General features: G+C 39.6%; 2 protein-coding genes across 6 annotated transcripts in view; one reads left to right on the forward strand and one right to left on the reverse strand.

Moving 5' to 3' along the window:
* BBOF1 (basal body orientation factor 1) overlaps positions 1-12,830 on the reverse strand; it is a 53,397-nt gene extending 40,567 nt beyond the window's left edge. For 3 of the 4 annotated variants that reach the window (XM_049611401.1, XM_049611398.1, XM_049611400.1), the window contains exons 1-4: positions 12,682-12,830; positions 8,434-8,662; positions 2,004-2,069; positions 484-627 (exon numbers count right to left, since the gene is read on the reverse strand). In XM_049611401.1, the coding sequence (XP_049467358.1) occupies positions 484-627; positions 2,004-2,069; positions 8,434-8,662; positions 12,682-12,737 (495 nt within the window). In that variant the 5' untranslated portion in view covers positions 12,738-12,830. The other variant, XM_049611402.1, reaches the window with a different exon arrangement.
* A 2,285-nt stretch (positions 12,831-15,115) lies between these two features.
* ENTPD5 (ectonucleoside triphosphate diphosphohydrolase 5 (inactive)) overlaps positions 15,116-27,928 on the forward strand; it is a 42,465-nt gene continuing 29,652 nt past the window's right edge. For both annotated transcript variants that reach the window (XM_049611413.1, XM_049611414.1), the window contains exons 1-2: positions 15,116-15,537; positions 21,427-21,493. The gene's annotated coding sequence lies outside the window, so the exon portion shown is untranslated. The remainder of the gene's footprint in view (positions 15,538-21,426; positions 21,494-27,928) is intronic.

The following is a 27,928-nucleotide window of genomic DNA, read 5'->3' on the forward strand; positions in this document are numbered from 1 at the left end:
CACCTGGCTGGCTCAGTCAGTAGAGCATAGGACTCTCAATCTCAGAGTTGTGAGTTCAAGCCTCATGTTGGGCAAGGAGCCTACTTAAAAAGACAAAAAAAAAAAAAAAGTATAGTATTGTGACATTCACTTTATTGTGGCACTCTGGAACCAAACCTGCAATATCTCTGAATTATGCTTGTAGTTAATCCTAATCTCCTTTTTTCAAAGTATTTATTTATTTATTTATTTATTTATTTATTTATTTTAAGAGAGAGAAAGCACGAGTGAGGAAGGGACAGAGAGGAGACAGAGAGAGAGAGAAAGAAAGAGAAAGAATCCCAAGCAGGCCCCTCACTGCTAGCACAGAGCCCCATGTGGGGCTCGAACCCACAAAGTCGTGAGATCATGACCTGAACCAAAACCAAAAGTCAGATGCTTGAGCGACTAAGCCACCCAGGTGCCCCTCTAATCTCCTATGTTTAAAGAAAGAAAGAAACTTACGTCATCTAATTCTTTCTCCACTTGGATTTTTCTCTTCTGGAATTGTTTTATTGTTTTCAGCTCTGTCTGAATCATGCCAATTTCTTTGGCTTTTTGCTGGAACTCTCCCTCCAGCTCATTTATTTGCACAATATACTTTTGTTCCTATATGCAAAAAAACAAAAAACAAAACAAAACAAAAAACCCAAACAGTTAAATGAATTAGGAAAAAGAACAGAAGTCCCACAAAGTTGTGTTCCCTTGAAACCTTAGGCCATTTGTCTATCTTCTTTGAAGAAATGTTCCCTTTTTGTTTTTGCAGAAAGTTTTACTTTTTGTTAGAAGATACCAAGTGCCTTGAATAAGAAAGAACTTCTAGAATGAGCTGATCTTATCTAGAAAATGCAGGTTAATTACTAAAAAGAGGTTTGAGAAGACTAAACAAATCTTTAATTTGTAAGAAAGAGAAGTAACAGCCCTAACCATAAATTAAAATTAGTAAGCTAAGAGATAAAGGAAGGGCCAGTATCTCTAATAAATCAAGAGAGAAGGAGAAGGTGGGGAAAAAAAGAGGAAGGAAGAGGGAGGAGGAAAAGGAAGTGGAGGAGTAGAAAGGAAAGAGAAGGAGAGAAGAGAAAAAAAAGAGGAAGAGGAGGAAAAAAGGGCCAATAACAATTTAAAAAATGAATGAGTTGTCAAAAAGAAATGCAAATGACCCTCAAACATGAAAAAATGCTCAGCCTAGCTCAAAATAAGAGAAATGCAAGTTGAAATACACTAGAATACCCTTTTTCACCTATCATGTTGACAAAAATCAGTTTTGACAATATACTCTGGTATATTGTGAAGACATGGATAGTTTGATTTCTCAGAATATAACACGCTTGATTTGACTTTGGAGCCACATAAATGTTTTACGTAATTATGTAATTACATAACTTTAAAATTACATAATTTTATATAATTCCATAATTTTAAAAAGCAACTCCCCAGAATCAAAAACAAAATGTGTTCTTGAGTTGGTGGCATAATCACACAGAAAGAAATTATTTCAAATGGTAATGTAATTTGATCATAGATCCCTATTGGTATATATCCAGAGGGGAAAAGTGCCCCCTAAAATCTTAAACTGTTTCCACTAATCTATGTTGGTGTTAGTTATTCTGTGACTGTTGATGTATTGAGGTTTGAAGCAATAACTCAATCATACCTGATATTAAGAACCAGAATTTCTGGTGAGAGAGAAAGGAGACTGGATCAAGTAAAAACCCTGTACTCCTGCATCTGAATTTATATTTCCTACCTCCATCCACTGAAAAGCCATTGAAAGGACAAACTCAGGAGCACCACGACTACCAGATCATTTTCTACAAAAGCAGTTTTGCTATTTTTGAGCTTCTGCACAATCAAGTGTGTGAGCTTTAAGGTCACTGAGGCTGCTCTTAGGACCTATTCACTTACTCATTTTGTGTCTTAAATATCTGAGCTTGCCAGAAACCTGACCACCCAGTAAGTAAAAGTAGTAGTATCTAGACACTCACCAATTTCTCATTCTCCTCTTTGGCTTTTTCCTTTGTTTCATTCAATTGCTGTTTGAGTTTTTCAATCTGTAGAAGTTGGAAATACCGTCAGGAAGGTAAAAAACATTGCTCTGTGTCTTATCTTTATTAAATAGCCTAGTTTTCACATGATATTAAAACCAATAGGGTTGGAGAGGTAGAGTATGGTAGAAAGAAGAGAAAAGGGGGCATAATTCCATGCCCTTAACCTGCTATTGCCAGTTTCTAAAACCTGGCTATCATCAGAATTGCCTGGGTAACTATTTTTTTTTTATTGTGGTAAAAACCACATTATATTTACCATCTGAACCATTTTTAAGTATATAGTTTGGCAGTGTTGAATATATTCACATTGTTGTGCAACAGATCTCTAAAACTTTTTCATCTTGCAAAACTGGAACTCTATATCATAAAACACTACTTTCTTCTCCTACCTACCCCCCTCCCCAACGCTTTTGACTTTTGACTGCTTCAGATAATTTGTATGAGTAGAATCATACAGTTTGTTCTCTTGTGACTGGCTTATTTCACTTAGCATAATGCCCTTGAAGTTCATCCATGTTGTAGCATGTGACAGGACTTTCTTTTTTTTTAAAAAAAATTTTTTTAAATGAGGGTTTTCTTTTTTTTTTTTAAGTCTGCATATTATTGCATTGTATGTATATATCCATTTTCTTTATCTGTTCATCTGTCAATGGACATTTGGGTTGCTTCCACCTCTTGACTGTGAATAATATTTCAATGAAGGGGGTGCACGAATATCTTTTCAAGCTCTTGCTTTAAATTCTTTTGCAAATACACCCAAAAGTGGATTTCTGGATCATGTGGTGATTCTAGTTTTAATTATTTGAGGAAACTACATACTGTTTTCCATAATGGCTGCACCATTTTACATTCATTCCCACCAACGATGCACAAGGGCTCCAATTTCTCTGCATCTTTCCCAAGGCTTGTTATTTCCTATTTTTCTGATCATAGCCATCTTAATAGGTGTGAGGTAATATCTCACTGTAGTTTTTATTTGTATTTCTCTTATCTGGGTAACTTTTGGGAAAAAGTTTCAAGAGTACAAAGAGTTCTCATATAGTTTTTACCCAATTTTTCCATTTGCTTTCCCACTCTATGTATGTATAGATTGATCTATCTAAAATATGTAGAGATGATATACATTTTTTTTTTCTGGACGATGAGAGAGGAGGTTTAAGATATCATGCCTCTTTACCCCTAAATACTTTAGAATGTATTTCCATTCTTCTATTTATTTATTTATTTATTTATTTATTTATTGGGGGGGGGAGGGGCATAGGGAGAGGAAGAGAGAGAACCTTAAGCAGACTCCACACAGGGCTGATCAGATCGTGACCTGAGCCGAAATCGAGTCAGACACTTAACCAACTGAGCCACACATTTGCCCCAAAATTCTTTTAGAAGCACAGTAATCAAAGTCAGGAAATTTAACATTGATATGCTATTATTTCATCTATAGTCCATATTCAAATTTTGCCAATTGTCCCAGTAGTGTCCTTTATTGCAACTTTTTTTTTTTTGGTCCAGGATATAATCCTTGATTATGCATTACATTTAGCTGCCATGTGTACTAGTCTCCTTTAATCTGGAACAGTTTCTCCGTCTTTGTCTTTTATGGCATTGACAGTTTTCAGGAATACCAGCTGGAGTTGGGGCTATCTGATGTTTCCCCATGAGCAGATTCAGGTTATGCATTTTTGGCAGGCACACACTGTCTAAGTGATGATGTATTCTTTTCAGTGCATTATATCATAAGGTAACTGATGTTTTCATCAATTGGTTAAGATTGTGTCTGCTAGGTTTTTCCTTTAAAATTTTTACAAAGTTACAACTTTTCCTTTTGTGATTAAGTAATTTTCAAATTAAGGAAAGATATTTTGAGACTATTAAAAAGTTACAATTTTCCTTTTCTAATTAAGTTAATTTACAAATTAAGGACAGATATTTTGAGACTATGCAAATATCCTTCTGCTCATCAAACTTTCACCACTAGTCTTAGCATCCACCGATGATTTTTGATGAGATCAATTAATCCCATGGCACCAAATAGTGCCTTTTTCAATTCCACCGTTCTTTGGAAATTTAGTAATTTTCTATATTCTACTGTATGGACATATTTTATTCAATGGATTATGTTTTACTGTCATTATTTTGATTGTCTCAGATTTGGCAGTGGGAGCCCCTTCAAACGAGTACCCGTGCCCTTTTTTTTTTTTTTTTTACAATTTTATTTTTAAGTAAATACACCCAATTATGGGCTTGAACTCACAACCCCAAGATCAAAAGTCACATGCCCCACTGACTGAGCCATCCAGGTACCCACCCTTTATTTTACTTACTTTCTTGCACAAATATTCCAGGCTCATCTTTTACTTTCCCTGCTTGCCTTGGAATCAATCATTTGTCCAAAGATTCTAGTATGTTTTAGTAGGAAACCTGAGTAGCTTATTTTTTTTTTAAGTTTATTTATTTATTTTGAGACAGAGAGAGAGGGAGAGAGATTAAGAGAATCCCAAACAGACTCTGCACTGTCAGTGCAAAGCCCAACGCGGGGCTCAAAATCATGAACTGTGAGATCATGACCTGAACCAAAAACAAGAGTTGGACGCTCAACCAACTGAGCCACCCTGGTGCCCCCTGAGTAGCTTTTTAAACTGAAAACCCCTTGACATGGTTATAGAATCAGAGGATACGTAAGTGAAATATTGTAATTAGACTAGCTTAAAGGATACCTAAAAATTCTGAAAGATAAATTGAGACAGTCCTAAATCATATAGGACAGGTGTGAAATATAATGAGATTTATTTTGTGATTGAACAAACCTTTAAGTACAAAAACACACTCTTAAGGAAAATCTCCTAATTTTGTTCAAGATATGTTTCCAAAAACCATTTCATTTCTTTTTTGTTGTTGTTGTTTATTTGAGAGACAGAGAGTGAGCAGGGGACAAACAGAGAGAGAGGGAGAGAGAGAGAATCCCAAGCAGGCTCCACACTCAGCACAGAGCCTGATGTGGGGCTTGATCCCACAATCTCAATATCACGACCTGAGCCCACATTAAGAGTTGGTCGTTCAGGGGCACCTGGGTGGCTCAGTCGATTAAGCATCCGACTTCAGCTCAGGTCATGATCTCACAGTTCATGAGTTCAAGCCCCCCGTTGGGCTCTGTGCTGACAGCTTGGAGCCTGGAGCCTGCTTCAGATTCTGTGTCTCCCTCTCTCTCTGCTCCTCCCCCGCTCATGCTCTGTCTGTCTCTCCTTCAAAAAAAAAAAAAAACACTAAAAAAAAAAAAAAAAAAAAAAAAAGAGTTGGTCGTTCAACTGACTGAGCCACCCAGACACTCCTCATTTCTATTATTTCTATAATTAACATGAAATAAGATTATAGACAGTTTATATAAAGCTTAATAACACATTTCTAGGATATGGCAGAATGAGTAACAAACCAGGATATATTGAATCTACTATACTTCTTCCTCCCAAGGTAGTCTCTTTGGTTTCAGTAGTCAACCATAATTGTGAGAAAATTATGTTATTTGCTATAGCCAGATGCTAACCTCTGATACACAAAGGCAGATGAAAATCAGGAAATATAAATGATACTCACAAATCAATATCAATTAGCTAATGCAGGCCACAAAGCTTCTATGTAATGAATTTGGAAAATTATTTGACCTAAAAACTTATTTTAGAATAATACTTCATAGAAGACAATTTTAATACCTACTAATGAAAGTAATTTTAAAAATGGAAGTTGCCTGTGAAAGAAGGTAAAAAAAAATAACAGTAATGCATAAAAAACTACTTTAATATATAAAATCAAGACAAATGTTCAGTAGTCTTTCTGTAATGTGCTTTCACTATCATCTTGAACTTAGTTTTGATTGTTATTAACTTTTTCAAAGTATCAGTATACTCACAAGCCATTCATTCATGCATGCAAAAATATTTTAATGAATGCCTACTATTTGCTAGGCCTACACTACATGCTGGAGGTGTAGCATTGAGGAAAAAAAAAGCCCCCAAATTCTTTACTTCTGTGAGGTTTCATTCTAATCAGAAAAAGAGACAATAAGCAAATATATAATTATCATACATATAATATGACAGAAGATAGTAAATATTTCAGAGAAAAAACAAGGGAGGTTGTTTTTAACTTTAAGGAGAGTAGTGAGGAAAGGTGTGACTGCAGAGGTGGTATTTGAAAAAGCTATGGAATGAGGCATGAATTTGTATGTCATCCTTATGCTGGAGCCAAGTTTTGCATCACACCAGCATTAATTCCAATGTGTACTGAAGCAAATGCATAAACAATTAAGAATGAGCGAAGGATCATATAAAAGATGCTCAAATGACTAATAATCAGGAAAATATAAATTAAAACAAGATATCAATTTACACCTGTAAAATTGAACAAAAACTAAGTAACATATCAAGTTTTGACAAAAATGTGGTCAAACAGGACCTCACTCTAATACATCACTTGTGACGGCATAAATTGGTATAACCCCTTTGGAGCTCAATTTAAACTCCTGTGAAGCTGAAACAATGCATAACCTCATAATGTAGTAATTTAACTTCTAAGTGTCTACTCTAGAGAAACTCTCCATCATGGACACAAGCAGACATCCACAAGAATATTCACTGAAAGTCTATTTGTAATAATGAAAAAATGGGAGTCTGACTCACAGTGGGTATGGATAAATAAGTTTTGGTTTATTTATTTGCTGGAATATTACAAAGCAGATAAGAATTAAAGAAAAAATAAAGCATGCTCATTATAAATTTTCATTCTTTTATTTTTTACTTTTTTAATGTTTATTTTTGAGAGAGAGAAAGACAGAGCCTGAGTAGGGGAGGGGCAGAGAGAGGAGACAGAGAATACGAAGCAGGCTCCAGGCTTTGAGCTATCAGTACACAGCCTGACAAGAAGCTTGAACTCACAAACCAGGCGATCACGACCCCAGCTGAAGTCAGGCGCTTAACTGACTGAGCCACCCAGGTGCCCCAATATAATTTTTTACAAAATAAACTGAATCAGGTGATTTTAATGAATATACCACAAAAACATGATGTTGAGTAAAAAAAAAAAATATGTTGAGAATGCATGATCAATAGTTAAAGTACAAAACCATACATGGGAATGAGCACACCATCCTCAGCGTGGTAGAGATTCCCTTAGGTCTCCATGGGGCTCATAGAGGCAAATGGGAAAGAGAAGAATTTGGAATTACACCTAAATTCCACTTTAACACCTACTGGCTGTGTGACTTTGGGCAAGTGACCTTTCTGAGAGTCAATTTGTAAAACGGGAATGACAATATTGTAGCTACATGCAGTTGTTAAAAGTCCTTAATGAGATAAAAGAGGTAAACTTCCTAGCATAGTGCCTGGCATAAAACAGGGGCTCCAAAATATTGGTTCCCTTCCCTTTGCCTTCCAGATCTAAAATAGTAGCTTTACCCTCAACACTTAGAGTACAGAAAGATAAATTCAAGATTCAACTGGCTAAAAAAAGGAGATTCAACTTGCTGGGTTCATAATCATGTGATCATGGATTAAAGGTGAATTCCTCTACTAATCATTAAAAGTATTTATCAATATCAAAAACACATAGGTCATATGTTCTTCTTCTTAAAATAAAATGGATCTTAATGTCCCCTTATGACCATCAATCTTTGTTTCAGACAAGAAAACAACAGGACAAGGGCTGAAAATAACAGCCAATTCTAATAGTAAAGTCATTTTGAAATAGCATCCTGAAATAAGTCAGGCAGAGAAAGACAGATACCATATGTTTTCACTCATATGTGGATTCTGAGAAACTTAACAGAAGACCCTGGGGGAGGGGAAGGGAGAAAAAAAATGTTACAGAGAGGGAAGGAGGCAAACCATAAGAGACTCTTAAATACTGAGAACAAACTGAGGGTTGATGGGGGGTGGGGAGAGGGGAAAGTGGGTGATGGGCATTGAGGAGGGCACCTGTTGGGATGAGCACCGGGTGTTGTATGGAAACCAATTTGACAATAAATTATATATTTAAAAAATGTGATTTAGGGGCGCCTGGGTGGCTCAGTCAGTTAAGTGGCCGACTTCGGCTCAGGTCATGATCTCCCAGTCCATGAGTTCGAGCCCCGCGTCGGGCTCTGTGCTGATAGCTCAGAGCCTGGAGGCTGCTTCTGTTTCTGTGTCTCCCTCTCTCTCTGCCCCTCCCCCATTCACACTTTGTCTCTGCCTTTCAAAAATGAATAAATGTTAAAAATTTTTTTTTAATTAAAAAAATGTGATTTAAATAAATAAAGTAAAAAAAAAAAAAAGAAATAGCATCCTGCTTCAAGTATAACAGAGGTAGTTATTGAGGCTCAGGAGGATTTCTACCTACATACCATATTATCTTTCTCCTGATCCTGCTTCTTCAGATAACTTAATACAGACATTGTGTCTTTCTCCATTTTATACTGCTGTTTCTTTAACTCCTCATTACTTTTTGCCAGTCTCCGCGAAGTATCACGATACTCAATCCTCGAGAGTTCTGTGACTTCTAGCCTGGCCTCCCAGAGGGAGGCACTGGCCTTGGCTCTGTCCACTGCAGATTCATCGGCTTTTATTATCTTCCTGCGTGGGAAGAGGACATTGAGAGCATATAACAATTACTCTACTATATTAGAACTATACCTTTCTCTTTATTACTTTTTGTTTTGCTTGGCATTGCCTGGCACATATAAGCAAATATTGTTGGATAAATGAGTTAATAGGAAATACACATTTGCTTGATAAAGGAGTTAATTGGGTGACTCTTCTTGGAAGAGGGGAGCTTTGGAGCATAACTCTGAGAGACTGAAAAAACAAAGAAGAAAGGCATGGTAAGGCAAATTCATTTCATAAATCTTCCATATCTTCATTTACTTAAAATAATTTTTTTTGAGTTTATTTATTTTGAGAGAGGCAGAGACAGTGTGAGTGGGGGAGGAGCAGAGAGAGGGAGGGAGAACTCATGAACTGTGAGATCTTGAACTGAGCCAAAACCAAGAATCAGTTGCTTAACTGACTGAACCACCCAGGTGCCCCTTACTCCTTTTTCTCATATTTGAACTGTCTTTTCTATTCCTACTCACCCAGTTTTAGACCTTGATTCTTGTACTGCAAATCCATTACCTTAGTTCCCCTTCTTTATGATGATACATGCATAGTGTAACTATAACTTTAAGTCCCTTGTTCTGTAATCTTCCACCCACCCCAAACCTAGTTTTGGTTTTGTTGTAGGTTGTTTTTTGGGGGGATTTTCTGGCTAGGCCTTTGACAAAAGATCAAGTCACTTGAACAAGTATGTTAAATACTTTTATCAGCTGGTGCCACATGCACCAGGCTTCAAGGATGGTTGAGAAACAAACCATAATCGTTATACAGAGGTAAAGAGGAAATTAAAAAATCATAATAATAAAGTATGGCTTCAAGATTAAGGTGATTAATCTATGCCTTCAAAGATTAAAGGAGAGTTTTTCAAAGTAAAGATTTGTTGTACAAGGAATGACAAAACAACATACCTTATATATAGTAGGCACTGGATATATAAATATTCAGATAATAAGTAAGACTTCACCTGGGGGTGCCTGGGTGGCTTGGTCAGTTAAGCATCAGACTCCTGATTTCAGCTCAGATTATGATCTCAAGGTTCATGGTTTCAAGCCCTGTATTGGGTGCTGCTCTGACCAAGTGCAGAGCCTGCTTGAGATTCTCTCTCTCACCCCCTCTTTACCCTTCCCCCACTTGTGTGTGTGCTCACACGTGCTCTCTCAAGATAAACTTAAAAAAAAAAAAGACTTCAGTATTTGAACTCTAAATATTTTCATATATAGGTATATGTGGACCTTTCTATACTATCACCCTCCATCCCCAACCCCCTACTCCTGGTTCTCCATTCTTTTCCGGTCCCACTGTTTTCTCCAAATTAAGGCCAGCCCCACCTCCAACTCCCTAGCTTGTTATAGCTTTGACCTCCCTTTCCAACATGATTTAGGCAGTAGGGATATATTGCCTTGCTATAATCGTCCAGTTGCTTCCTGAAGGTTATCAGGTCTAAGCTGCACAGAGCAGTTGATGCAGATAGGATTTCTCATAAGAGAATCACTAATACTGACTGTAAAAACAAAGCAGTATTTCTCAAATTGAGTCATGGAAAAATCCAAGGAATAAGAGGTCTGTTACCTTCAATGTTTCTCATTGCTGAAAGATGTACTGTAGACACATGGTCAAAAATAGAAAACATATGCTAGTGAGTTCCAAGAATTTGAGAATGCGATAAGCCCTTGGCACTTTTATTAAAAATCTTTTTTGTAATGTTTATTTTATTTTTGAGCGAGAGAGACAGAGCGCAAGAGGAGGAGAGGCATAGAGAGAGGCAGACACAGACTCTGAAGCAGGCTCCAGCCTCTGAGCTGTCAGCAAACAGCCCAATGCAGGGCTTGAACTCACAGACTGCAAGATCATGACCTGAGTGGAAGTTGGACGCTTAACCAACTGAACCACCCAGGCGTCCCTATTTTTTAATTTTTAAATTTTGTTTGAGAGAGAGCACGCGTGCATGTGAGCAGGGGAGAGGGGCAGAGGGACAGAATCTTAAGCAGGCTTGATGCTCAGCACAGAGCCCGACATGGGGCTGGATCCTATGACCCTGGGATCATGACCTGAGCCGAAATCAAAAGTTGACTCTCAACCAACTGAGCCACCCAGGCGTCCCATCCCTTGGGACTTTTAAAAAGTACTAGACTGTGCAATTATGTAAAAAAGAAAAAATAACACTGTAGAAGAATACTTATATTAATACATGGAGTGGGGGAGTTACAAGTACATATGTACTGTGGGCTATCATTTTATAAAGAAAAAAAGAATATCCCAAAGGATATTAGTGGTTATCTTCGGATACTGGGGTTACAAGTGATTTTTGTTTTCTGCCTTGACTACCCACATTTCCTAAACTTTCTGTACTGAGTACACATAAACTTTACAAGTTTGGGGGATTCCCTTATGGCCCCATACATAGTGATGCTAGACACCATGTATGATTCCAATGAACCAGTAGAGTCACTCAACAGATCTAGTGGCAATCCAGCAGCAACTCCAAGCCTGCTAGAGCAATACCTACTTCAGGCATTCTGATCAGTTTGGGGAAATCTGAACAATTACCCAATTTGGTCAAATCTTTTAGGTTTTCCTTTGAACCAAAAGGAATCCTTCAAAAGCCCCAAGGAACTACTTCAATCACTCAGAGATTCTCTAGATGTTCAAGATATTCTCAACAACAAAGCAGAGATCTCTCAGGCTAGGGGCAAGACAAAAAACAAAAAACACACACACACACACACACACACACACAAAACAAACCCAGAGCATAGCTCCCATGGAAAAAAGAAAAGATTCAAGTTGCAGTATACACAGACACCTTAATTTTTTTATTTAACAAATAATAAGCATCCACTATGTTTTAGACTTTTTGCTAGGAGCTGGAGATATGGTGAATAATGCTAAGTGCCTTCTAGAGAAGCTTATAGTCTTTCATTTTTCATTTCATTTATTTATTTATTGTGAGAGAGAGAGAAAGTGTGAGAAGGGCAGGGGCAGAGACAGAGGGAGAGAGAACCCCAAGCAGGCTCTGCACTGTCAGCACAGAGCCTGATGTGCGGCTCGAACTCACAAACCATGAGATCATGACCTGAGCCAAAGTCAGACGCTTAACTGACTGAGCCACCCAGGCATTCCAAGAGAAGCTTATAGGCTTGAGCAGGGCTTCCTAGTCGTGGCACTACCGACATCCTAAGCCAAATGATTCTTTGTTTGGGGTGCAGGTGGGAGTTGGCCAGAGCACTGCAGGATGTTTAACAGTATCCTTGATCTCTACCCACTGGATGCCGGTAGCACACATCCCTAGATGTGACAACCAAAAGTGTCTCTAGATAGTGCCAAATGTCCCCTGGGAGCCAAAATCACCACCAGTTGAGAACCACTGTTCTAAAGCAATACAGTCTGATAGAAGTTTCTGTCGTGATGGAAATGTACTATACCTAGGCGGTCCAAAACAGTCACCAGTAGCCTACTGAGCATATGAAATGTAGCCAATACAATTAAGGATCTGAAGTTTTAATTTTAATTAATTTTAGTTTAGTAGCCACAAATGGCTGATCACTACCCTATTGGACAGCGCTGGTCTAGAGGACCTTCAATATACCAAGAAATGTTATTCTGAAGTTTGACCTTCACTTCTAGTGTCAGAACCAATCCTTCCTCCTCATTCCCAGATCTTTTTCTCTCCACTAGCACCCACCTAGTTCATTTGGTCTTCTACTCCATTCTTTGGTAATGTATCTGCTTCCACCGTTAACGTATTACTCATAGGCAGGGGCTGTGTCTAAATTATTCAGGGTCCCAAATCTCACATTCCATTGTCTAGGTTGGAGCAGTATGGTTTGGCATGCATTTGGGGAATTTCTGAACAATGCGGGCTGTCCTTTTCAGAAGCGGGGAGAGCAAGAGGACGGCAGTTAGCCAGCTGGCCAGCCCCAGCTTGCAGGCGGCTCCCAGCTCCGAATCATCGGAGGGTAGGCCCAGGGAGAGAGGAACCCCGGGTGGCCTCTCCTTACTTCTTGTCTTTGCCTTTGTTCTTGCCTTTCTTTTTGTCCTTTCCCTTAGACGGCATCTTGGCTTCACCAGGGACCCCACTGTAACCGACGTTTCTCTGCCGCCGCCCGGCCGGCTCCGTTTCTAAGGAAACCAGCACGCCAAGCGGGTAACGTTCCGCCGCAGCCGTTGCCAGTGCGCGCGGAGAGCGCACGCGCCCGTGACGTAGCCCCGACGCCGCCGCCGCAAAGGGGCCCCGTCTGCGGGCCGGGCGCGGGGGGGGGGGGGCGGGGCGGAGGTCGTGTGGAGGGCGGGCGGCCGCGCCGAGCGGCGCGCGCGCGCGCGGTGAGTGTGCGGGCCGCAGAGGCGCTAGTGTCGGCCCCGGGACGGGGCTGGGTGGCCTAGTGGGGACTCGAAGCGGGCCCGTCCGGGGCAGCGGCGTGACGTCCTGCAGGCCGGGCGTTTCCGGCGGCGCGACGGTCGTTGTGCCCTCACCTCAGGAGGCTTGCTTCCCTGCGGGCCGGGCTTCCCCGCCGCAGTGGTCGGAGCGCCACCCCGCGCCGGCTTTACAGCGTTTCGCGTCCTGCAGGCGCGTCCGCCCCTTGCCTCACACCACAGCCAGCGTGGCTGCAGCCGCCTGCGCCGCCTCAGCCTCTCCCGAAGCTGCCCTGACTCTTGGTTTCCTTATCCCACTCCTGGCTTCTAACTCTGGCTAATTATGTAAGGGACGGCGCATCCGGCGGACTTCCGAGGCCAAACACATTTCGATGAGGCCGTTGAGGACTTTTCCCAGGGCGGTGGTTGGGAGTGAGGCTGGCATAGTGCTGTCACCTGGGGTGGGAGAGGCTCCGGCGAGGAGAAAAGTGCTGTCAGCTGGGGTGGGAGAGGCGGCGGGGCCACGAGGAGAGCTCGGGGGGGCAGGCCCTCCGCCCCATTCCCTTCCATGTGCCCGAGGCTGCCCACCCAGAACAGCCCGATTCCCTTTTTGCTGATGCTTGACTCGTCCGCAGCCCCCTTTTCTGCAGGTTGCCTAAAGTTGGAACCTCTTGCCTTTTGGTGTTTTTTTCCCCTGGGCACACGAATGAAAAGGAGTACTCAAAAGTATTGTTCTCCTTTTTCAGAGGACCTTTGTAATTTGCCTTCATTCAGTGAGAGTTAGTCTTTGAGAACGATGGGAACTCTGGGTGCCAAGACAACGGTTAGGAAATTTGCAGAAGCTCTGCTCTGCGTTATTCTTCATTTCAAATTGAATTTAAAATTTCTTTTAAGACTTCTTTCTACATCTTCCCTCTCCATTTCTTTAGGGAGAACTTAATCCCTACACCTCTTCCAGAGGTCTTTGGCCTAATGTCCCCCTCCTTTTTTTTTTTTTTTTCCTCTTTGATTATGTAGTTTGTTTTTGAATTGTGTGGATAGAGGGAACATGCTGATTTGCAATAAGCGCTAAAAATCTTTTTTAAGAATTTTTTTGTAATGTTTTTATTTTTGAGAGAGACAAGAGTGTGAGCGGGGGAGGGGCAGAGAGAGAGGGAGACAATCCGAGGCAGGCTCCAGGCTCTGAGCTGTCAGCACAGAGCCCAATGGGCAGGGGGGGGGCGGGGGGGGGGGCGAGAGGCGGGCTCAAACTCAGAAACTGTGAGATACGACCTGAGCTAAAGTCAGACGCTTCATCGGCTGAGCCACCCAGGCTCCCTGAAAATCTTTTTAGACCTACTGTGTGTTAACATGATCTTAGCTTTCTCTCTCTTTTTTGTTTTTGTTTTTGAGTATAGTTGACTCGCAGTGCTACATTCGTTTCAGGTGATTCACTTTCTCTAGGCGTTATGCTCACGCAAATGTACCTACCATAAGTCACTATGATGCTATTATGGTATCATTGACTATATTTCCTATGCCTTAACTTATTCCCTAAGTCCCTTTTATTCCCATGATTTATTCATTGCATAACTGGAAGCCTGCGTCTCCCACTCCCCTTCACTTGTTTTGCCCAACCCTCCGTCCCCTGCCCTTTGGTAGCTTACTGTATTCCTGGTGCATTTTCTGTTTGTATGCCTCACTCTGATGGGTCCTTGGTGGAATCGCCGTGCATTGAAGGGGTTTACTCTGATAAGGAATTCATAAAGTTATGATGAGTTTTTGTCTAAGGTTCTGAAGATGTACCCTATTGATAACTGGCAGAAAACAGAGGTTAGGGCATCTTCTATTACGGGCTGTATATTTGGAGTTCATTCTAAAAATTGGTTACTGTACAATATGCAAGTCAGTCCAAGACTTTCCTTGTTTGAACACAGGCCTGTAGATTCATTTATAAAATGAAAATTTGATTGTAATGAGATTTCTTGATAGACACATACTTTAATTGCATGCACTTTGTAGTTATTTAATCATACATTTTTATTGACCATGGTTTGATTTGTAGTTAAAACTGTTGTGATATGAATAGGGCTAAGAGAAAGGCCTATATTTATACTATAGTAGAAGTAGGTCTAGAGTCTTCAGTCTTCTGAACCTCCACATTCTCTGCCAAAGAACTTGATGTTATTCAGTCATCTATTAGTAAGAAACATCTGATGATACAGATAGTAGAGTAGGAAGTTGCTATTTAGCAGTTAATCTGGTAATATTCCATAATTTCTGGTAGGTTTACTGTGAAGTTTCAGGATTATCTTGCTGAATAAATTTTCTTTGTTTTTAGAATACTAATGCTTTTAAACTTGGAATAGTCCACTTAATGTTTTGTTGATTTGGCTTTACAATTCTTTTTTCCCCCAGTTTGCGTGGTACCTACTCAACATAGAAGTGTGGAGTGTCTTGGCTGAATCCTCATGCAGACAAGATCATTATGGTCCTAGTAGGTAGGACAAGTATCCTGATAGAAGGTAACATCTCTGCTATCTTAAAGCTGTAAATGTACTTCATAGACTTCTGGGTGGTTTTTGTTGTTTTTCTTTCTGAATTGGACTCTCTGTCTTTACCTAAATGATAACTTTTCTCTTATCTTGTTGATGCTAATATCAAGTGTGGAGTTGTTAAAAAAAAAAAAAAAGCCAAATAACATAGGACTACGTATCAGAATATATGGTATTTCTGATTTTTTCTTCTAGTAGTTCCCAAATAGGGTTTACTCTGTAAAGTCATCTGTGGCTTTATTCTGGTTTAACCTGAAGACCCTAGTTTATACGCCTAATTCATCCTTGAAATCACATGATAGCAGATGTGACTCTAGGTGGAAGTGAGTAGGTGAACAAACAGCTTTTGATTTTGTTTTCACTTAGCATTTAGAATCATGCATAAGTATATTATCCAAACTATGTCTGAAGTGACTGATGAGTATTTCTGAATATCATGGGGAGTGACTTACTTTCATCTTTATTGCACGTTGTACAAATACAGAATTCTATTAAATAGGTATTATGTTGTGATGTGGACTAGTTCACATCCTTGCAGGGGATAAGGAATCCTTGAGATCAAAGATTTACTGTTACCAATTTTGAAATCTGTGTTTTTTTGTTTTTTTGTTTTTTTTTTTTACCATTGACTTCTATTTTTATACAAAATGTGTTGCTACAGAATCATTACCACTGGCAATTTATTTGCAAAATATCCGATTTTTATTAGTTGTCCATTCTGACAAAGCCATTACACAGGACTAAAAGTTCTCTAAGAAAAGTAATACACCAAAATTTCAGGCTCACTTATCGGTACTTTGATTTCATGGATCCGTTAGATGTTCATTTAAGAAACGTTTAGTAACAGGACACCTGGGTGGCTAAGTCCATTAAGCATCTGATTTCAGCTCAGGTCATGATCTCACAGTTTGTGGGTTTGAGTCCTGCATTGGGCTCTGTGCTAACAGCTCACAGCCTGGAGCCTGCTTTGGATTCTGTGTTGCCCTCTCCCTCCTGCTTGTGCTCTCGCTCGCTCTCTCTCTCTCTCTCTCAAAAATAAACATTAAGAAAAAAAAGAGGGGCACCTGACTGGCTCAATCGGTTAAGTGTCTGACTTTGGCTCAGGTCATGGTGTCACAGTTTGTGAGTTCGAGGCCCATGTCGGGCTCTGTGCTGACAGCTCAGGGCCTGGAGCCTGCTTCGGATTCTGTGTCTCCCTTTCTCTCTGCTCTTCCCCTGCTCACATGGTGTCTCTCTCTCAAAAATAAATAAAGAGGGTGATGGGCATTGAGGAGGGCACCTGTTGCGATGAGCACTGGGTGTTGTATGGAAACCAATTTGACAATAAATTTCATATTAAAAAAAATAAAGATTAAAACAATTTTTTTAAAAAGAAAGAAACATTTAGGGAGGAGGTGCCTCCTCACTGGCTCAGTCAATAGAGCATGTAACTCTTGGTCTCAATGTTGTAAGTTTGAGCCCCACATTGGATGTAGAGCTAACTTAAAAATAAAATCCTAAAGAAAGAGAAATGTTTAATGAGTACCAACTTGTATACCATGCTACCTGATAGCTTGAGGGCTACAAGCCTTCAGGTGGTTTACAGTCAGGTGTATAAAGTAGTGACCCAAACAGTGATCTCCGAGAGTACAAAACTTCACTGGCACCTATATACAAACAGTTAACAATAAAAAAAAACAAAAACAAAAAAACAAACAAAAAACCACCAAGCAGTGATGGATAAGGGGAACATGGTATGGACAATAAGTGCTGTAGGAATTTGGTGGTATGGAAGATTGTCATATTCAGAGAAAGTTTGCAGAAGGAGGTGGGCTGAAAAGAAGAGGGAAGGCTTTCTGGAAAGGTAGAATCATGTGAGCAAAATTCAGTGTGTATTAGAGACAATGAAGTGTTTAACTAGAGCAGTGGTTCCCAAAGTGTGGTCCGTGGACAAGTAGCATCAGCATCACCTGGGAACTTGTTACGGCTTAGAAATGGAAGTTCTCAGGCCATACTTGAGACATGCTGAATCAGAACGGGCAGTGAGGCCCACCAGTCTGTGTTTTAACAAACCCTCCAGGTGATTCTGATACAGCCTAAAGTTTGAAAACTGCTAGACTAGAGCAGAGGGTTCTTATATGAAAATAGTGGGCAAAAGACTTTGGTAAGTTAGCCTGGGATTCACAGTGATGGACTTCAAATGTTAGGGAGTTTGTCCTTTATCCTACAGAGCAGAGTCACCAACTTGTAACTTGACGGCTGGATTTGGCTCATAGGTGTGCTTTGCCTGGCTTTTGGGTTTTTTTTTTGGGTTTTTTAAATTTTTAAATGGAATTAGTTGTCACTATTTAAAAACCAAATTCTACAAAGAAATCTGTACTTTCAGCTTATCTTGAAAAATCAGAAGACCTGGAAGTACTGGACCTATCTTTCATTGTGGCAGCAGCAAGCAGCTGCCAGCGTAGGTAGGATATGTACTCTCTAGTTTGTCATTGTCCCCACCACTTCCTGTTGGTTTGCAACTTTACTCACATTTCCTGCTTGGCCCCAGTAAGTATTTAGGTATTTGAGTTTGTGCCTTCTGTAATACATAGTGGGAAATTAATGAAAGTTTTAAAGAGAGTGAGGAGGGGAGCCTGGGTGGCTCAGTCAGTTGAGCATCTGACTCTTGATTTCAGCTCAGGTCATGATCACAGGGTTGTGGGATTGAGTCCCAAGTTGGGCTTCACACTGAACATGGAACCTGCTTAAGTCTCTCTCTCTCTCTCTCTCTCTCTCTCTCTGCCCCTCTTCCCTGCTCATGTGCTCTTTCTCTAAAAATAAAAAATAAAAATAAAAAAGAAAGGTGATTTATGTATTGTGATACTATGTATTCATTCAACAAACATTGGTTAGTTAAACATATATGCCAGGTTGGATAGTGTTCAAAGGTCAATGAATTCCTGACATGCTGTGGGTTAAAATCTAGTGGGAAGATGATGAAAACATTTTAGGAAAACATTGGCATATATTTGACAACAGAGACATCGGTGATTGGAAGACGATTTAAGAAGCTGTAATAGTCCAAGTCTGAAGTAATAAAGGCCAGAATTTAGATATTAACAGGAGGACTAGGAGGTAAACAAGAGAAAAAGATTAGAAAGATACTGCAAAGGAAAAATCACCAGTTCTTGATGATAGTTGGAATATAGAAGGTATAAGAGAGAAGAATTCAAAGATGATGAGGATTTTGAGTTGTGAATTAGGAAATCTGTGATGCCACTAACAAAAAAGGAAGTAAGAGAGTCTATTTAACCCTCTCTATGTATGTGGTACAAGGGTGCCAAGGAATGGGGGCATTTGGAGATGCCAGTTTCAAGTGTCTCTTGTTTTGAGTTTAGTGTATTGACATACACACAATATTAAGTGTTTTTCAAAGGAAAACTTAATTGAAATGTCAAGACTGCATGTTTAAATTCTTTTTTTTTTTAATGTTTATTTTCGGGAGAGCACAGGTGGGGAAGGGACAGAGAGAGGGGGACAGAGAATCTGAAGTGGGCTCTACACTGACAGGCTGACAGCAGTAAGCCTGACGTGGGGCTTGAACCCACGAACCACAAGATCATGTCCTGAGCCAAAGTCAGATGCTCAACCAACTGAGCCACCCAGGAGCCCCAAGACTGCATGCTTAGAAGTAGATACCACTCATTCCATCCTTGGATTCCAAGAGCATACTGGGGGAAGTTTTTAAGTTATAGTCAACAAAATGTATGAAGACCTTTCTTAAAAACGTTTTGTTTTGGGGGCCCTATATTTTCAACCTTGTTTGAATCCTCTCTTGAATGTATAATTTTCAGATTTATGTTGCATAGGTAAGTTTCTCTTTCTGGAAGAATGGAAGATACTGTATAAATTCAAAGCTTAAATATGTATTCTGAGTATCAGTACTACCCTTCAGAGTTTAAATCGTAATTGGCTGTGTACCCATGAGATATACCAAGAATGAAGTGTAATAACTGTTGCTCCACTAAAATAGTAACTAGTAGCCAGTGTTTTTCCTCTTATGATCTTATATTTGGTTCTATCTGCCTTTTTTTTTTTTTTTTTTTTAAAGTAATCTATGCCCAATGTGGGGATTGAGCTCATGACTCTGAGATCAAGACTTGCATGCTTTACTGCCTGAGCAAGCCAGGCACCTCCCATATGCTTTTTTTAAAAAAGTTTTTACTGGAGCAGCTGGGTGGTTGGTAAGTTAAGCACCTGACTCTTGATATTGGCTTGGGTCATGATCTTGCTGTCCTGGGATGGAGCCCCATCTCAGGCTCCAAGAATTGAGTGTTAGAACCTGCTTGGGATTCTTTCTCTCCCTCTCTCCCTCTCTGCTTGTCCCCTGCTCACATGTGCTTGTGAGCTCTCTCTCTCAAAATAAATAAACACTAAAAATTTTTTAAAAATAAAAAGTTTTTATTGTGGTAAAATATATTACATAAAAATTGCCATTTTAACCATTCTAAGTGTTCAATTCAGTGATATTATCTTCACAGTGTTTTATAATCGTCACTGCTGTCTTATTTCCAAAACTCTGTCATCACCCTAAACAGAAACTCTGGACTTATTAAGCAGTAACTCCATTCTCCCCTCCCCTCAATCCCTGATAACCTATAATCTAATTTCTGTCTGTCTGAATTTACCTCGTCTAGATATTTTGTATAATTGGAATCATATATGTCTTTTTGTATCTGGCTTCTTTCACTTAGCATAATGTTTTTAAGATTCATTCATATTTGTAGCATGAATCAGAATTTCATTCTTGGCTTTTTTTTTTAAGTTTATTTAAGTAATGTCTACACCCAGTGTGGGGCTCGAACTCATGACTCCGAGATCAAGAGTCGCATGCTTTTCTGACTGAAGCAGCCAGGTGCCCCAGAACTCCATTCCTTCTTACAGATAAATAAAATTTTATTGGATATATGGTCATGTTTTATTTACATATCTATTGATGGACACTTGGATTGTTTCCACCTCTGGTGGTTGTGAATAATGCTCTAGGAACATTGGTGTAGAAATATTTGAGTCCCTGTCTTCAATTCTTGTGGATATGTACCTTGGACTAGGATTGGCTTGGTCCCTTGTAACCATGTACTCATACATGTATAGTAAGTGGCTGCTCTTGATCACACTGTGGAACGCACAACTTGTTTTGTTTTTTAAACCTTTATTTTTTTGTTTATAATTTATTTATAATAAATACAAATATTTATTTATTTATTTATTTATTTATTTAGAGACAGAACAATGCAAGTGTGGGAAGGGCAGAGAGAGAGGGAGAGAGAGAGTCCCAAGCAGGCTCTGCACTGCCAGCACAGAGCCTGATGCAAAGCTTGAACCCACAAAACTGAGATCATGACCTGTGCCAAAACCAAGAGTTGACACTTAACTGACAGAGCCGCCCAGGCGCTCCATACAACTTCTTACTTGAATTCTTTACAGCCAAAAAAAAAGACTCGACAAAGTGCAAAGCTAGATTTTATCCACTTTTTTTATGGATTAGCTCCTTAGTCACTGCCTCCCATACATTTACACACATACATTTATACAAAAATATACACTATCTTTTAGAGGGAGTGTGACTTGCCTCCCTTGGCTGTTGCTGATTTTATAAACAAGTGACTTTATAAGAGTGGCTGTGGTTGTAGTTTGAATAAGAAGAAAGTATGGAAGAGGAGAAAGAGCCCAAGAGTACTAAACTGCAAGTCAGGTGATGAGTATGGTGATCTGGTTTCCAAAGACTGAATAGTTGGAAACAAGTGTGGAAAGAGATAATTGCATCAAAAATAAGCATGCTGATGAGAGAAAAGAGAGAACTTTGCTCTTATGATTATCCACGTCCATCTTCTACAGGTTGAAAAAATGGCACATTAGTTGAAGGAAACAAGGGAATGTCCAGAAGAAGAAGAAGAAAATATTGGTAAGTAGCCAATATAAAGTAATACCCCACTTTTTCATAGGTCAGATTTCTGTACATTCTGCTTTCTGTTCCTAGCTGAGAGCTTACAGTAAATGGAAAGGGATCTATGAGCCACTAAAGCGCTGTCACAAAGTCTATTCTTTTGTCACAAACCTTTATTCTTTTAGGCCCTCATTTGCATAAGTTGACATAAAAGTCTAATAATTATGGCTTTCTGATTTACATCCCCATGATTTTAAAGATTTTAAAATACTACATGATGACAGTTTATTGAAGGAATCAGGCCCATGGCAACACTAATCAGTGATAACATAGCATCATGTCCAGGGAAACTAGCTCAAAAAGCATAGCATTCTGGGACTGTTTGGTGCCAGAAAGGCAAACAATCCTATAGAACTCTAACACCTAGAGGCATCCCAAGTTTACAGAAAAATATAACTGCTGATCATAATCATGACCCTAAATCATAAGTCACTTGAGAAATATTTGTAGCAGAGGCACCTGCGTGAGTCAGTCAATTAAGTGGTGGACTCTTGATTTCAGCTCAGGTCATGATCTCATGGTTCGTGAGATTGAGCCCCACATGGGGATGGGGCTTCATGCTGACAGTGCTCAGAGACTGCTTCTGATTCTCTGTCTCTCTTGCCCCTCCCCCACTCACACTTGCTCTCTCTCAAAACATAAAAAAATTTTAGAAAAATATTGGTAGCAAACATTGTTAAAATAAAAATGTTATTTAAAGGGGAAGCATCTCAGACACATTTGGAAGAAATGTATTTATGTGGAAGCCCTATTCCTTGCTTTATATATAAGGTATCCTTTAATATTTCAGTCTTTCTCATTTTTTCATTTTGATTTAATGTTTTTAAAGCAGTAGCTATTTTTCATTTGATAATAAGAAAGGGAAAATAGGTTTTCACTTCCCTTCCCACAAATTCCAGTGTAAACAGTGACAAAGGGCACTGATCCTTGCAGATACTCTTCTGCACATAAGTGCCTCCCACAATGGATAGGAGTTCAAAGGCAGAGATAGTTATTTCCTTAGGTTTTCAATATATTTGCTCATTGGGACAATATTAACCCTTTCCTGACTGGTAGTATCTTCCTATCTAAAGGTTTTTCACTTTAATGAATGGGTAAGAAAAGGCCTTGTGACTTGTGAAGAAAGAGGCAGCAAGAGCAACAGCTTTCCCCATGCAGTGATTATCGTAGCTAAGTCAAGCCTGAAACAATGAAGAATGAAGTCAGGCACTGCCTGATCTCATTTTGGTATAACACCCAAATGGTTTCATTGTATAGAATGGGCCTGTTTGACACTTGTCTAATAATGTTTTGAATAAAATGGAATAAAATACAGAAAGAAGTGATGTTTATAGGAAAAAATTTTATATTTGTTGGTAACTACCAATGTATCAATTTTAATTTATTCATTGGGAGTGTTTGATCTTAGGGTTGGAGAGCCCTTAAAAGATCTCATTCAACGCCCCCTTCTGATCTGTGAATCCACTTGGGACAGTGTGGTCAGATTTGAGCTGAGCCCTCGGGGCAAGACTCCTCTCCTCTGTCAGCACAACTCCTATGTTGGAAAATTCCTCCTGTCCAATCTCTCCTCTTGTAGTTTCCATGCTCTTACTACGGTTTATTATTATGTTATACAGGTCTTACTTTTTGGCAGGGATCTAATTGATTATTTAATAACTTTTTTATTTTGTTGATACTTGAAAAATGCTTGTTACAGAATTTTTCAGTGGATTTTGTATCTGTGCCAGTTGTTAGTCTTATCCCTTTCTACCAAATATCTCTTCAGTACCTAAGTATTAATGCTACTATTATCTGATTAGAAATTTTCTTCCTGTATATAGCATGAAGAAATTTGTTATAAATATTTTTAAATATTTACATTTAAACAATATAAGTTAATATAAATATTTTCACTTTATACCTTCCTTGATTTAGTATTTCATTTCACTGTTAGGTTTAGTATTCAGTTATTAATGGATACCTATAATTTTAACAAATATAGTGACTTGTTTACTTTTTTCCTACTCTTTCCTAAATATATTTGACTTTTTTGAAGTATTTAAATTCCTTTCACCCTTAGGAACAAGCAGGATGTTTGTATGAATTGTAGTTTTTCTGACTTTAATGATGTTAAGTAAAATATTGGGACTATAACAGAAACAATGGAAAGCATCAAGTGGTGGGATGTGATATTTTCAGAGAAACTAAAAGTCCATTATTGTTTTTAATTTTTAAGAGTTCATATCATTGAGGGACGCCTGGGTGACTCAGTTAAGTGTCTGACTCTTGATTTTGGCTCAGGATGTGATTTCATGGTTTGTGAGATCGAGCCCCATGTTGGATTCTGTGCTTACAGCATGGAGCCTGCTTGGGATTCTCTCTCTCCCTCTCTCTGTCTCTGCCCCTCCCCCACTTGTACGCCCTCTATCAGAAATAAATAAACGTTTAAAAAAGAAATGGAGCGCCTGGGTGGCTCAGTCAGTCTTATAAGCATCAACTTTGGCTCAGGTCATGATCTCATGGTTTGGGAGTTCGAGCCCCACACCAGGCTCACTGCTGTCAGGGCAGAGCCCACTTTGCACCCTCTGTCCCCTTCTCTTTCTGCCCCTCCTCCTGCTCCGCTCATGCTCTGTCTCTCTCAAAAATAAACATAAAAAAAAAAATGAGGCAAGGCACCTGGGTGGCTATCAGTTAAGCATTATACTCTTGATTTTGGCTCAGGTCATGATCTCCTGGTTCGTGAAATTGAGCCCCACATTGGACTCTGTACTTTCAGTGTGGAACCTGCTTGGGATTCTCTCTCTCCTTCTCTCTTTGCCCTTCCAGCATGTGCTCTCTCCTTCTCTCTCAAAATAAGTAAACATTTTTACAAATTTTAAAAAAGGAGAGTTAATATTATTGGAATAACATGTAGTTTTCCAAACAAGAGGTGTATAAGGTCAGGGCGCCTGGGTGGCTCAGTCAATTAAGCACCCAACTTCAGCTCAGGTCATGATCGTGTGGTTTGTGGATTGGAGCCCTGCATTGGGCCCTGTGCTGACAGCTCAGAGCCTGGAGCCTGCTTCAGAGTCTGTGTCTCCCTCCCTCTCTGCCCCTCCCCCGCTCAAACTCTGTCTCTCTCACTCTCAAAAATAAATAAACATTAAAAAAATGTTTTTAAAGTGTGTAAGCTCTGTTGATAGAAATATGTATAAGTGAGGAAAAAAAGCTGAACACAAAATATTACGCAAATACTGGTTATAACTTGCAGTAGCCTCCAAGATGGCCCCCAATGATTCTCACCTGCTAGTATTCATGCCCATCCTCTTATACATTTCTTTTTTTATTATTTTAATTTTTTATTTTTTAAAATTTACATCCAAGTTAGTTAGCATATAGTGAAACAATGATTTCAGGAGTAGATTCCTTAATGCCCCTTACGCATTGAGCCCATCCTCCCTCCCACAACCCCTCCAGTAACCCTCAGTTTGTTCTTCATATTTATGAGTCTCTTCTGTTTTATCCCCCTCCCTGTTTTTATATTATTTTGTTTCCCTTCCCTTAGGTTCATCTGTTTTGTTTCTTAAGGTCCTCATATGAGTGAAGTCATATGATTTTTGTCTTTCTCTGACTGATTAATTTCACTTAGCATAATACCCTCCAGTTCCATCCACGTAGTTGCAAATGGCAAGATTTCATTCTTTTTGATTGCCGAGCAATACTCCATTGTATATATATATATACCACATCTTCTTTATCCAATCATCCATCAGTAGACATTTGGGCTCTTTCCATACTTTGGCTATTGTTGATAGTGGTGCTATAAACATGGGGGTGCGTGTGTCCCTTTGAAACAGTGTAACTGTATCCCGTGGATAAATGCCTAGTAGTGCAATTGCTGGGTTGTAGGGTAGTTCCATTTTTCGTTTTTTGAGGAACCTCCATTCTTTTTTCAGAGTGGCTGTACCAGCTTGCATTCTCACTCTCATACATTTTATTAGGTTGGTCTGCATGACCAGTGGAATATGGGGGAAGTGATAGTATATGACTTACAGGGCTAAGTCATTAAAAAACATTGCTGCTTCTGCCTTGTTCTCTCTTGGATTGCCCACCCTGGAGGAAGCCAGCCACCATGTTGTAAAGATATTCAAGGCTCTTTGGAGAGTCCACTTGGGAAGCAACTGAGGCTTCCTTCTAACAACCAGCATCAACTTGACAGCCATCGAGTGAGCCGTTTTGGGGCTCACTCAAAACTGGGGGGTTTTCAGCTTCAGTCAAGCCTTCAGTTAACTGCAGGCTGGGAGCCTGCATCTTGACTCCAGTATCATGAGAGACCCTGAGCCAGAACTATCCAATTCTCAAATTCCTGGACTACAGAAACTGTGAGATAATAAATGTTTATTATTGTTTTAAGCAACTAAATTTTGAGATTATCTGTTATGCATCAGTAGGTAACTAATGTATACCATCTTAAATATTTGTTGGTTTGATAAAACTTGGACAATGTAAATAATGTTTAGTAGTTTAGTATCCTTTAGATTCTTTTTTTTTTTTTTTTTTGGAAAGTTACTTCAGTTTATCAAAATTTTAACAGTGGTTAAAGACCGACATTCAATGTAGCAATATAGCTATAGAATTAATAGATTCAGAAAAATAAAATTATAGTTTCTCCTAAAAACAGATCATTATTACTAGATCAGGTATTCATCTTATTCTCTTAAAATCTCATTTTATTCTCTTACAAATCTATGAAAGTATTATTTTTCCCTTCTTATGTCACTTTGTAGTTTCCTATTATCAGTTTCTTTTGAGAACCTTCTTGGACACTCCACTAGGTGCTTGGGCTACATCAGTAAACAAATATTCCTTCTCTCTAGGAGCATATATTCCATCAGAGGAACACACATAATAAGCATAAGCATAATATATAAGCTGTCTAATACGTTAGAATGTGATAAGTGCTCTGGAAAAAAAAGATCAGAGTAAAGGGGATTGAGAAAGCAGGCAGAGGTAAGGCCACATGAGGGAGAGAAGTTAATATTAAAGATAGGTCTCAATAAGAAAGTAGCATTTGAACAATGATTTGAAGCAGTTGTAGGAATTTATCAAGTGGATGTATATTTCAGACAGTGGGGACAGCTATAGCAAAGGCCCTAAGGCCAGAGCACGTTTGACATGTAAGGATGCAGAGGTCTGTGATTCGGGGGAGTAAGATTAAAACTTAGATAAGGTCAGAGAGGTAATAGGGAGGGAGACAGAACAGGTGGATCCATGAAAACTGTTTTTGGAATCTTGCTACTCTGGGGGAAATGGGAAGCCTCTGCTAGATTTTGCAGAGGGGAGACATGTTGTAACATTTTAAAAGGATGACTTTATTTGCTTGTTAAAAATAGACTGTAGGTGGGGCACCTGGGTGGCCCAGTTGGTTAAGTGTCCAACTTTGGCTCAGGTCATGATCTCATGGTTCATGAGTTTGAGTCCCATGTCAGGCTCTGTGCTGACAGCTCAGAGCCTGGATCCTGCTTCAGATTCTGTGTCTCCCTCTCTCTCTGTCCCTCTCCCTGCTCACAGTCTGCCTCTCTCTTTCAAAAAATAAATCAACATTAAAAAAAATTTTTTTAAATAAAAAAAGGCTCTCGGGGAGTGAAAGTAAAAGCAGAGATATGTTGGGGCACCTGGGTGGCTCAGTCGGTTAGGCACCCAACACTTGATTTTGGCTCAGGTCCTGATCTCCCGGTTTCTGGGATAGAGCCCTGAGTCGAGCCCTGTGCTGACAGCACAGAGCCTGCTTTGGGATCTGTGTCTCCCTCTCTCTCTGCCCCTCCCCCCACTCACTATTGCATTCACATGTGCTCACTCTCACACTCTCTCAAAATACATAAACAATTTTTTGTTTTAAACAGAGCTCTGGGGTGCCTGGGTGGCTCAGTCGGTTAAGCATCTGACTTTGGCTCATGAGATCATGACTATCTCATGGTTTGTGAGTTTGAGCCCCACATCAGGTTCTGTGCTGACAGCTCAGAGCCTGGAGCCTGCTTTGGATTCTGTGTCTCCCTCTCTCTCTGCCCCTCCCCCACTCATGCTCTATCTCTCTCTGTCTCTCAAAAATGAATAAACATTAAAAAATAAATAATTTTTTTTTAAAAAAGCAGAGCTCTGTTAAGACAGAGTAAATCACATGAGAGATGATGGTGGCTTGGGCCAAGGTGGTAGCAATGAGTGACCAGAAGTAGTCAGATCATGGAAATATAATGAAGTTCTGGTTCTAACCGGCAGGAAACAGATCAAAAGTTCTTGGTTGTATATGGGAAGGAGATCAAACTACTGTAAGACTTTTGCATGTTGATGCCAGTCTAACTTTCCAGCTTCATCTCTGATCATTCTTCTCTGCTCTACCTTCTCTTCCCACCCTCAAATCCATTTTTCTCTGGAGTC

Source organism: Panthera uncia (genome assembly GCF_023721935.1).
Source record: "Panthera uncia isolate 11264 chromosome B3 unlocalized genomic scaffold, Puncia_PCG_1.0 HiC_scaffold_1, whole genome shotgun sequence".
NCBI classification, from domain to species: Eukaryota; Metazoa; Chordata; class Mammalia; order Carnivora; family Felidae; genus Panthera; species Panthera uncia.